This window comes from Populus euphratica, unplaced genomic scaffold (genome assembly GCF_000495115.2).
Source record: "Populus euphratica unplaced genomic scaffold, PopEup_1.0 scaffold45.1, whole genome shotgun sequence".
NCBI classification, from domain to species: Eukaryota; Viridiplantae; Streptophyta; class Magnoliopsida; order Malpighiales; family Salicaceae; genus Populus; species Populus euphratica.
Window position 1 is genome coordinate 1,251,081 of NW_011499886.1, and position 12,810 is coordinate 1,263,890.

At 31.4% G+C, this 12,810-nt stretch overlaps 1 protein-coding gene across 6 annotated transcripts in view; it reads right to left on the reverse strand.

The window, feature by feature from the left end:
• LOC105130378 (S-adenosyl-L-methionine-dependent methyltransferases superfamily protein) overlaps positions 1-5,073 on the reverse strand; it is a 6,008-nt gene extending 935 nt beyond the window's left edge. The window contains exons 1-8 of one of the 6 annotated variants that reach the window (XM_011032859.1): positions 4,792-5,073; positions 3,771-4,098; positions 2,923-3,716; positions 2,690-2,839; positions 1,510-1,780; positions 1,118-1,228; positions 855-1,029; positions 269-541 (exon numbers count right to left, since the gene is read on the reverse strand). In XM_011032859.1, coding sequence (XP_011031161.1) covers positions 269-541; positions 855-1,029; positions 1,118-1,228; positions 1,510-1,780; positions 2,690-2,839; positions 2,923-3,716; positions 3,771-4,059 — 2,063 coding nt within the window. In that variant the 5' untranslated portion in view covers positions 4,060-4,098; positions 4,792-5,073. Of the gene's footprint in view, positions 1-268; positions 542-854; positions 1,030-1,117; positions 1,229-1,509; positions 1,781-2,689; positions 2,840-2,922; positions 4,099-4,791 lie in introns of all 6 variants that reach the window. The other 5 variants (XM_011032858.1, XM_011032855.1, XM_011032857.1 and 2 more) reach the window with 5 other exon arrangements.
• Between the last annotated feature and the right edge of the window lie 7,737 nt (positions 5,074-12,810).

The following is a 12,810-nucleotide window of genomic DNA, read 5'->3' on the forward strand; positions in this document are numbered from 1 at the left end:
CCAACACAACAATAATATCAAACCAGGGGAAAGAGACAATATTTTCATTTTATTATATGATTTCACAAAAGAACCAAACCCTGCTCAGAGGTATACAAGAAGAAGTAGATTATTCTCCATGCCAGCAAAACAAAGGTATACATTACAAAGTGTGGCAAGAAAGATTAAAAAAAAAAAAAAACAAGTTAACTATGTATTTCCCATTGAAATAAAAAGGAGAGTAAATCATTAAACACTTTCTACAAGAAACAACAAAAGCCGTGCTTACCCTCCATAAACAGATCTCATGTCCATGGCATTTCTCACAGATGACCAGTTTAATCCAATTCCATTTAGATATGAATTCGAGACCACCCGCTTCCAGTGCTCATAATCTGCAGTGAAATCTTCTGGTGCGGGTTTACCATAAACTCCTACTTGGGAACTCAACATCCAATAGGGCGCTTTATCCAACCTTGCGGGCCATTGCTCTGGCCATTGAGACCCACGTTCCAGTGAACCTACAGGCACCTTATGCATACATGCTTGCAATGGCACATTCCTAAGCACGGGAATAAAACAAAGTTATAGAAGTCATGCACCTTGTAATGCATGCTTGCTATTTCTAATAATGAAAATTATATCTAAGAAAAATCACAGCACCTTCTTTCAAATTCAGTGATGTTCCATTTTCCAAATTCACATGCAACTTCTCTTCTTTTTTTGTGGGTGCACAAAAATGTAAAAGAACATAGATTTCATAAGATACACATGCATGGTCCAATTTTTAAAAAGGCACATATCCACAGGGAGTTTTTAGCAGTGAGACATGGATTATTACTTAAAAATGTCTGCTGGCTTAAGAGTAAAATTACCAGGCTGCATTAGGATCATCAGATGCTTCACAAAGTGGAGGCTCTTGTTTTGATCTTTTCTCATAGCATTCATTGGAAGCAGGCTTCCTGTACGTAGCTACACCAACTCCATTAAGTTTATCCTTGTTAATAGACACAAGTTCCCAGCACATAGCTTTTGTTAGTTCAGTCATGGCTGCAAATAATTCCATGAAAAACACAATTTGTTAGAATCAATGAACTCTCTCAAAAATTAGTGCATATTTGGTTAAAAAATCACCCACCTTGCCAAATTTCAACATCTTCAGCTAGTTTCTGATAAACAGGAGTGGCTGACCACACAAAGAAACCACCAGGTCGCAACACGCGATTCAGCTCCAGAAGAAGTTTACCACCTGCATATGTCAATTGCTAAGATAAAACAAATTTATATTCTATACTGCTTTCTTTATTTTGTTAATTAAAACCAAGAAATCTCAATTAAGATTGTTTCAACAGGCACTGAATCTTTTCATTAGTCACCATATAGCAAGCAAACATTTGCAATCGGATGCTATGATGTTTTGAACATCAGAAAGAGATTGGCAGATGGAGCAAATCAGAAAATGCAGCCAACAAAAATCAAAAGTTTGGATGAGCTTAAACCTATCTGAAGAAATACAAATTATGTGCATACCTTCAATATGCCAAGGTACTCTACAGCGTGCACAATGGACAGCATCAAAAACTCTGCCTGGGTAGGGAAGCCTCTTTGTTCCCATCACGGCAGATATAGCTGGGATTCCTCTTTCAAGAGCAAATTGTATTTGAGCTTCATGCTCATCTTTAGGAGCAAATGACATTGCTAGGACATCTCTGTCGAAAAGATATCCTCCAAAGCTAGCAACTCCACATCCAACATCCAAAATCACACGGGTTCGTTTTCCCCATGCAATGCCAGGCACAGACTGCAGCATATACATCTCAACATTCACAATTATCTCACAAGAGAATGACACACAAAATTAAGGAAGAAACCACCAAAAGCTTATGCATGTTGTTGTCAAAATGCAAAAAGTAAAAGCAATTGAGAATAAGCTTGTCTATATGAAAATGCTACTTTCTGAATTTGGAAAAGTTGAAGGATGCTGTATTATCAAATACTTTTATTTGGAAAAGTTGAAGGGTGCTGTATTATCAAAGAATTGGAACAGTGTATGTGTACAGATAATCATTCAATCACACATGAGACTAAAGGAAATGTTAACTTTAAGTTGAGTATTTCCCCCCTGCATCAATCTATGCTAGCCCACACAGATCCAGCAGTTTCAAAGTCAGCTCCCACACTGCAGCTCTATCCATCTTTCTTCCCTAAAAATAACCTCAGCATTTCCCTTCGAATTATTTACCTGTATTTCAAGTTTTTCAAACCACAACCCAAAGCCTTCAATACTATGCTGATATGATGATTACTAATGAATTTGGATATACAACGCGTATTCAATTTTATATCCAAGATACTGATCCATCAAGTGCTGGAGTAACCCACATCTAGTCAAACTAGAACTCTATTGCTTAGAATAACCACCAAAATCATTGAAGTTGGATTTGAATTCAAGTTACTAATTTGTGAGGCCAAGATCTCAAGAGTTCTTACCTCAACCAACACCTTTGGAGTAGACTAACAAAAACAAATAACTTACAAAACTAAAGATAATGATATCTCTAATAATAATACAAAGCCAGGAAGCACAATCATAATAGTAACTCCAGAAAAATTGCAACCCAGAGTGAGGAGAGTGGCAAACAGCAACCATACATTCATAAAACACCAAAAAAAAAAAAAGGCTTTAAAAATAGCATATAACTGGGTTCACCTCATTTAAGAAGTCGATGTAATGGAGAGCCCCGTGCTGAAACTGGGTTCCACCACCAGGGAAAGTGAGGAATTCACCTGTAACTTTCACCCAGTTTTGATGCCCCTTATATTGTGCAAGCTGGGTGTGGGGAACATTGTGGTACCATATCTGCAGCAAAGCAGTCGATTAATCCAAACTTGCAATAAGAATGCCAGACCGTCAATGAACTTGCATGAACTTATTGTTCGTACCTTTTCCCTGCTTGTAGGCCACTCAATTGGCCGTTTATATCCTTCTGGAAGCAGAACAAGACAGGTTGGAGGTTCTTCAGGACAGTGCCTCTCTCGATGTTCATAGTGCTTTGTAGATTGAAGACTCCTGATTGCTTGCAGATTGTCAAGACATGGGATGAAATCAGGCCCAGCAGTGACATTGCACAATTTCCAATTGTACCCCTTTTGCTGGTTAGAAGACTGTTGAGTTTCCTTCTCATTCTTTGACTCTGCCGCCTGAGTTGACCACGACCCACTCTGAGTGGAGGTCTCATTCGAAAGCTCTGACTGAGCCCCTGAAGGAAGTAGCTCGCCTGAACTCTGGTTGTTGGCCTGCCCATCAGAACTTTTATCGGAGTCCTTATCATCTTTCTGATCCACCTTCTCATCTAGCTGATCATTCCCTGTTTCCCTATCCTTATCTTCACCAGCATTCTCATCGGATTTTGTTTCGGTCTCATCAGTATCAGGTTTCTTCCCTGTTGAATTCTCCTCGGAATCTCCTTGTCCAGCTGCATTACCGTCACTATCATCTGCCTTTGTCCCTCCATCTTCCGTGTTTGTTTCTCCATCGTTGGTTTTAGCATCCACATCTTCTGTATTGTTGACTCCATTTTGTGTCTCGGTATCTGAACCATCATCCGACTTTGTCTCTTCATTAGATTTTTCCTCGGTTTTCTCTACTGGCTTCTCCTCGGGCTTCTCTTCTGGCTTCCCCTCGGGCTTCTCCTCGGGCTTCTCTTCTGGCTTCTCCTCGGGCATACTGTTGTCACCTTTTGTTGCATCTGGCTTCTCCTCTGGCTTCTCTTCGGGCATACTGGTGTCACCTTTTGTTGCATCCTCAGGCAAATCACCTGGGTTATCTTCAAATTGCTTAGTGTTGATTTCATTGCTCTCAGTAGTGTTAATTTCATTGCTCTCAGTCACTTGTTGTTTCACCTCATTCTTGTTTTCCTGAGCAGGAACGTCTACATTTTGACCAGGAACCACAGATGACGATGTCATCATCCATGCCCCAACCAAGCAGAGACCCACAAACACCACAACCGTGACTGTTGAGCAGTAACTCGAATTATGTCTTCTATTGTCTACCCTACTATATTTGCCTAACGCCATGCTTTACTATAGCCAATCAATTCTCAAAACTTTTAACACCTGCAGATCAAAGTTGAAAATCAAAAAAATCTCATCGCAACACAGCCTAAAAAGCATGCATTTTGACACATCGGTCAAAAACTTCAAAAAACATTTCATCAATATTTAAAACACACGAAGTTGAATAGCTCCCCAAATAGACAACATATCCAGATTCAAAAAATCGTAGAAATAATAGAAAAAAGATACAATCTTCTGAACTTATGAAATGAAATTGGCATCGAACACCCTTTAAAAAAAGTTGACGAACTTTTAGCATATATAATACCAATCTTCGGGGGGAAAACACACTACTACCACACCAAATGCTTGGCTTTCGAAAGGCTTCTAACTTACTAATAAAAAGAAGTTTGAAAACGCCATTACAAATAACCACAAAACACAACATTACAGGCAAAACCAATAAAGATGAAACAAGAAAAACAATTAAACAATGCACATCTATATAATCAAGCCATTACAATGACATTCCTTTCGCTGAAAACAAATATTTACCACGTTTAACTCCAAAAGGAACCCCATTAAAATCGCATAAGATCCATTACACCTTAATCATGTCTCACATGTTTTGCAAAAAAGAAAAGAAACCCAGATAAACACGTAAAAGACAGTCACAAATGTACCAACAAAATCAAGATCCAATGATAAATGAGCTGAAGATTATAAGCGAGTGAGAAATCACATTTAACAAACCTTGAGTTGATAAAATGAAGAGAAGCAGATCTGGGCTGTAAAAGATGCAAGCTTGTATATATAGCCTTATTTATCCATATTGATCCAAAACTACTACTTGAAAGGAGAAAGAAAGACAGGTGTATATATGAGGAGCTTGGTTAAATATATAAAAAAAGGAAGAAGAAATCAGTTTGGTTTCGTTTTGTTAGTACAAAACACCTATAAACTATGTGCCAGGGAGCGGAAAATGGACGGTCGAACAAGACACGGAAAGTGAAGGCCACAAGAACAGCCGTGAAATCAGCAACCTACGAAGGATTCTACTCCTACTTATATTAGAGACGAAGAGAGTTTATCATAAACTTAGTCCCCACAGTTTCAAGAAACAATCAGTTAGTCCTTGTATTTTAAACATTGTTTTTACTAAATTAATGTGTTTTTAAATCTGTTTACAATTATTTTCTTCCGTAATTTTTTTTTTTTTGGAAAATATAAAAAGGTAGATAAGATGGGGAGGTTTGGTTAAAAGACATGGCATTAATTTAAAACAAATTAACTAAAAACCAAAGATAGTTATCGTGGACTAAGACATTTAACACAATAATCATGATAATTATTGTAGATAATTACATTTGACCATAGATAATTATTCTCGAGCCTTGAGTTTTTTGTATTTAGGGGGTCCAAGGTTATGATTTTGTTGATGTTAATTACACTTAGACTAAGTATTTTAAATCACCATTTCTTGGCATAGGTTTATTGTAAATTGTTCGAAAGTTTTTTATAAGAGCTCATTTATTTATTGTCCAGTTACTTATTATTTTTTTAATCAAGCTTCTTTTCTTAATAAAAGCACAGGATTAAAAAAGTAATTAAAAATATAAATTCGATGTGCCTCATGAAAGTAAATTATACTATATAGTTTAAGTAATTATTACGTTTTGATTTTAGTTTTTGTATAGAAGTTTTATGAGTTCAATTTTAATTAATAAAAAAATAGTAATTAATACGAAATTGGGAAAAAATAAAATGCTATAAAACTACACAGAACCTAGGATAAACATTTTCATGGGTAAAATATATGTTGATAATTCTATTCAAATACATGTATTTATAACGACTACGATAACACAATCAAGCATATGATAATATAGTTAAATTATTAAGTAATTATAATTATAATTATAATATCACCACAACAATAGCCAGTTAAACCAGCTAATTTCTAATAAGTAACGACGTCGCTGCGTTTAAGATTTCTTGTCCCTGTCTGGAGATGCCAGTTTTCTAATCATTTGTGCAGATCCATATGCTCTCATTCTTCTCATTTAACAAATTATTTAATTGTGGAAATTAGCGAAGGGTTGCCTGTCCACTTACAAAGAATAAAACTATTATCTGAAGTCTCGAACCATTAAATGTCGGTGTACGAATAATATAATAATTATTGTTCTTTAAAATAATTTTATTTAAAATATATTAAAATAATTTTTCATTTTTATAAAAAATATTTTGAATAAAAAAATTAATTTTTTAAAAAATATAATTCTAACTATGTTTCCAAAAATTAACAAAGCATTTGGCAGATTGCCTAAATTGTCATTTTCTCATGTTTTTGTTTTTAAATACAATTGGTAATTATGGTATAAAGTTTGTAGTCTATCCTCTGTCATTTTAGAATTTATTTATTTTTGTATTTTAAAAATATTTTTAAAAAAATTGAATATTTTTATTCTTTTCTTTACTTCAAATTAATTTAATTTTTTAGTATTTTTAAATCATTTTAATATATTAATATCAAAAATAATTTTTAAAAAATAAAAAAAATTATTCTAATACCTTATAAAAAATATTTTAAAAAACAATTATTATTACACATCCAACCACCCCTAAATATTAAAAGATTTGTTTGGTTTTTCATGATGTGGGATCGAAGAAACTACTCATGGACTGTTAGTCTTAGAACTTACTCAATGCCATCAGGTGCATGGTTATGGACGCTTTCTAGATCTTGATATGTTGGTGGGTGATATTCTAACTAATTGTTCCCCTTCAATATAATCAAGGTAACATGAAACTTTTAATGATTAATTATATATATGATGCTAGCCTTCGATCGACCTTTGCTACTCGAAGGAGAATGGAGAATCTTTTCTTCTTCTTCTTCTTCTTCTTTTGACAATATTGGAGGTCTTTTTGGGCTAATTTTTTGTTGATGATCAGACCACAGATTTCTTTGTGTTAGTTAGGTTTTAACATGACAATCAGGAGGTTTTAATTTGTTCACGCTTCAATAGAATTATTCAGATCGTGAATGATAATTGATAATTAATATATATATATATATATAGACACACACCATTTAACTTATCTCCCCCGTCTAGCCACTGCAACTGGAGATGTGAATTCGAAACACAACATAACAACACTGTAGGAATCAAATAAACTATAAGTTTGTATAGAACTTACTTCTCCTGGAGCCCATCACCCTTTTCTTTCGTAATAAAATCGATGCCCATATTTTACTTTTCCACCTTACAAAATAATGACTTGTTACCCGTTGAAAGAGCCTTGGAAACTCACCGAAGAAAAGAGTGGTGACAATATATAGGACTGGTCAGTGGCTATGATCGGCAAAGCCACTGGTACCTCGCAGGCAGCACTCTGCATCTCTTCTAATATTACTAAATATATATGTAATAAGTAGGAGGTGTTCATCTAGGTTTTAGTTAAGCAGCAATTAAATTTTTTTTTTTTTAGTTTTAAGTTTAAGTATTTAATTGCTTATATAATAATTATTAAAGAATTATATAGTTATTAATTTCAAAATTTATAAATTTAGTTATGATATACGCGAGTTAACCTGAACATCCACATTAAAATATATATATATATATATATATATAATTAACAAATTAATCATGTAAAAAATTAAATAAATCACGAGTGATCATTGCCTTAATCACTAAACTATAAAAACAATGGTTGATTTCTCTTTCTTTGATTAATATATTCAATATTATAGATTAGTATCACGCAACATGGCATAATTAATTATCTTAATTTCTCCTAGAAAAAACGGATAGCAACAACAACATTTCAGATATTTAAATTACTAATATCACCTATTGTCATTATGATTTTTCTTTTATGTCCCAAAAAAAATACCAATCAAAGCAATTGACAAGCATAAGATATAATAAACATTTGCGAACCTGTAATAAGACAAGTACTTGTGTTTTTATATTAAAATATTAATTAAATTTATAATAATATTTGATTAAATGAGCTAATGATCATTCTACCATGAGTAATTTAAACACTTTTTATATGTAATAAACGGTCATATTAATCATGATAATGTGATGTATTTAATTTGTTATTAAATAATGATGATTATAGTAAATTAAATATTATATTTTTTTTATTTGTAAATAATGATGATTATAGTATTTGATGATGATATAATAAAGATGAGCCTAATAAATGCATGTAAATTTTTTTTTTAATATATTTGTAGAAATTATAAAACCAATAATGATAACTATTGTAATGATAATGGTAATGGTGATGGTGATGGTAAAATTAATATTAATGGTAATGGTAGAATTAATATTAATAATAATAGTAAAAATATAAAAATGAAAGATAATGGTTAAGAAGTGAATAATAAAATAATAGTTGTTATGATGATAATCATGATGATTATATTTATTTATTTCTTTTGGTAATTCAAGATATCTGAATTTCATATATATTATAATTAATTTTTAGATTTATTGAATACTTTATAAGTTCAATATTTAGGTAAAGCACCATGGGGTGATGAACATATAAAAAAAATCAAACTCAAATAAAAAGACAAATTAAATAAATTCTTTTCCCTGCGAGGGCATGACTTGAAGTACATATGTTACTGATTTATGATATTAGTGGTGGGATGGTAGTTATGGAAATTTTATTTTATTTTATTTTGTTATTTTTAAGAATAAAATAAAAATAGAAACTGTAGTGAAAGAAAATTACCTAATCATGTGCTGAAACCAGGGAAACCCTAATTTTTTAAAGTAAAATAAAACCTCACGAGAATAAAAATAAAATCAATATAATTAAATCGAAGTCTTTACAACTAAATTGACTTTAGAATGAATATAGCCAATACCCTAACACCTGCCAAACCTAATAAAGAATCCCATTTACGAAATTACTAATCGTGGATTACGAAATGCAGGCCTCCTCGTGCACAGCTAAGGAGCACGACTTTCCTCTCCAAACTATTTGTTCCTCGAGAATACCGCTGTGTGCCTAGAGATCAACCCCCGCTGAGCAAACGCAAAGCCCGTCCATGACTTCTCGAATTCCACTCCAATATGCACATGCAGCTCGACGCGGACAAGCACGTCTGATATATCCACCGCCGAGAAAAGACGGCCCTGGGTCCTGCCTGGTCCCACTCGATCGTTCACGAATGAGCTTAGAATGTTCTGAAACATGGTCAAGTGAATAGAACCCAGGAAGAACCCCAACGTGTTAGCCACTTGGCTCGCTGCCTTGCCTTGGAGGGTCTTAGTTCTAGCTAATATTTAATAAGGGGAGCCAGCTCCCTGTTACTACAACTTCACATGCTGTCGCGGGATCGATCATGCAGTGGCGTGGCGTGGCGTAAGGAAGAACCACGATGTTACTGCTTTGGCTACCGCGAGCTTTGGCTACTGCGAGCTTTTATGTTTAGGGTGAAGTATAAGCAACAAGATATTATTTTAAATTAATATTTTTATATTATTTAATGTATTAATAACAAAAAAAAAATTTAAAAATAAAAAAAATTATTTTAATATATTTTCAAGTAAAAAAACACTTTAAAAAACCATTACAATTATACTTCCAAATACAACTGATAAAATATTTTAAACATATGTATAAACTTTTAACCAATATGTATTTAAATTCAATTAAACACAGCTTATTATACTTTTTTAAAATTTATTTTTTAAAATTACAACAACAAAAATTACCTAAAAAAATGAACACAGTCTAAGCAAACTGTATCTAGGCTAAAAGATGCTTCGGGACTGTACATTGAAATGGATCTCTCTATAAATGAGACTCCATGGAATAAAAGGCAGAGCCCATCGATCCTTCCACACTCGTGCTTTTAGCCCATAAGGGGTCCAGCCCATTTTGATTTTACATGTCGACTGAGAAGGACATAAATGCCTGTTAAGTTATCCAAGCCCATATTGGTATTACATGTCAAATATTTTAGCAACAAAAAAAGGTCATCAAGATACAATCCTTGCCAATTGTCCCTCTATTTTGAATGTTAGAGATGGATGGATGGATGGATGGATGATCACACAGAAAGGAACATTTACTTGCATGATAGTATTTTCTAGTCTTTAAGAGAATAATCATGTAAAATTGGCTGAGTGGTTGGACATTGCATACATCTAGGATGACAGTACTAGATTTTGAAATCAACACATAGAAGGTTTCTTTGAATGTGTGATATTGATACTCTAGCAGCTAGATTGTTTTTGCAGTTAAAATTATGTTTAGATGAGTTTTAAAAGTATATTTAGTATGAAAAACATCAAATTAGTGTTTTTTTGTTGATTTTAATATGTTAATGTTAAAAATAAAAAAAAATTGAAAAAAATTATTTAGATGCATTTTTTTTTTAAAAATCACTTTTAAAAAACATTCAATGCCATAATACAAAGAAAACAAGACATGGGCTCGATTGACATAAAGAAATCACCCCTTAAAATAAAAATAAATAAGTAAATAAATAATATGCTAGTACAAGTTCTTTATCTAGCTCATAAGTAAGCAACTCTTTCATTAAAATACATTGCTCCAAAATCAAGAAATAAAACCCCAAAAAACATAAAATGAAATATACTAATAAATATGTCTTTCATAATGTGGTGTGGAGTGTTTTTGCATAAGTATTTTTTAATTAAAAATCTATTAAATTAATGAATTTTTTTTCCTCAACATATTAAAACTATAGAAAAGTACTTAAAATATTTTTTTTATTTATTTACTTCATAGTTGATGTTTTTTGAGATAAAAAACAATTTATAAAACAGATTTAACCACATTATCAAATAGACATTTACCCAACATGAAATTGTTCTCCTAATTTTTATCTCAATATATTTTCAAACATTAGTCTCATCTTGTACATAGAAGAGGATGGATTTTGTCACAAGGTGTGTTTATCTTCTTAAACACGCACGGCAAACACATTTTTTAAAAAAGAAAGAAAGAAAACAGAACCTTTAAATTATCCTCCTTGTCTTTTAGTCTATTTAAGCATTCAGGAGTATGAGTTAAGCTCTCTGTATTTTTCTTGCTCGCATTGCCATACCAAAGGCTAGAGCACTACTTCTAGAGCTTATAATGAATTCTTGCCGAATATGTTCAGACTTGTTAAAATGGTTCGAGGAGTTGTATTTATGTGTAGAGTATATATGCTAATTAAAAAATTTATGCAAAGGTTAGAAAAAAATAATATTATTGTTACTCAAGGGGATAGCATCAATCTTGTTACTGTTTTTTTTTTCTAGGTTAATATAGATATGAAACTAACTTATATGTACCTTGATTAATTCTATAAACATTAAACTTTAATGATTATAGAATTTTTTAATAACTCTAAATTTATAAAACTCAAACTAATAATATTTAAAAAATAAATTTAGAATCTAATTCAATTAAGTTACATTCATCATATTGTTTTTATTCCCCTCATGCTTGCATGCATTGATGTTTCAAACCATAAAAAAAAACAAGTTATTATTTTATTTTTACATGTAAAGAACTTTATAATAACTTCTCTTTCATATATATTTTTCAATCTAAATTATTATTTTGTCATATAATAAAATTAAAAAACTAATTTAACTTAGTGAATCTTTCACTGGATGGGTCAAAGTTTTTCAAATTTAAATTATTGTATCTAATTTAATAATAATATTAAATATTTTTATATGATAAATATATTATTTTTATACATTTTAAACACTTGTAATCAAAGTTGCAATGATAGCTTGACTTATAAAAAATAACTGAAAGGACGTGGAGTTAGTTTAATTATTTATATAAATAATGAATAAAGCTGAGATATATATATACATATATTAATTTAATTTTTTATATTTTTAATTTTGATATAAAATAAGTTAGATTTTTTATTTTATGATAAAATAAAAAATTCAAATTAATTTAATGGAGCCTATGATTGTATGTTTGATGGGCTAATTAATATTAATATAATTACTTTTTTTTAGATATTTTTAATTTGAATCTCTTTAGCTGATGATGTATTAATTTTTGTATGGTTTAATTTAATGGAAAAAATAAATAATTATTTTTTAAAATTTAATTAATATTTAATCACAATGCCTCTAAATTTTTAATAGTATAAATATTTTTTTAACATGTATTCCAAAAAAATTAATCCTTGTAATCATGTGAATAAGATGAAGTCAAGGTGGGATCCAGCTCACCATGACATCAAAGTCTTCCTGTCGGTCGGTGGGTCCTGTCCTTTTTTATTTATTCTTGGAAGCCATTTCTCGAGTGCATTCCAACCTCCACAAAACACGACACGAGCAAACAAAGCCACAGCCCAAAACTTAGTTTTTTTTTTTTTTCCTGAATAATAATAAAATACAATCTGGAATTTTGCCAAATGTTAACCTATAATATCTTCTTTATTCTTCTTCTACTAAGCGGATTTGTTAATGTTAACCTATAGTTAAAATATTGTTTGTTTAAAATTTAATTTATTTTTATATTTTAAAATTATTATAAAATATATTTTTAAAAATAAAAAAAATATTATTTTAATATTTAGAAACTTTCAAATATGCATTTTACTATGCACATCCGAGTGGACCAGCAAATAAAATAAAAGACTCCAAGCCAGTAACTGAAGAAATAGACCGTTTTGGTCTTAGATACTATAATTAAGTCTTGCTAATGACGTCCTATCCTCCGTCTCTATTCATTCATGTCCTCTTCCCC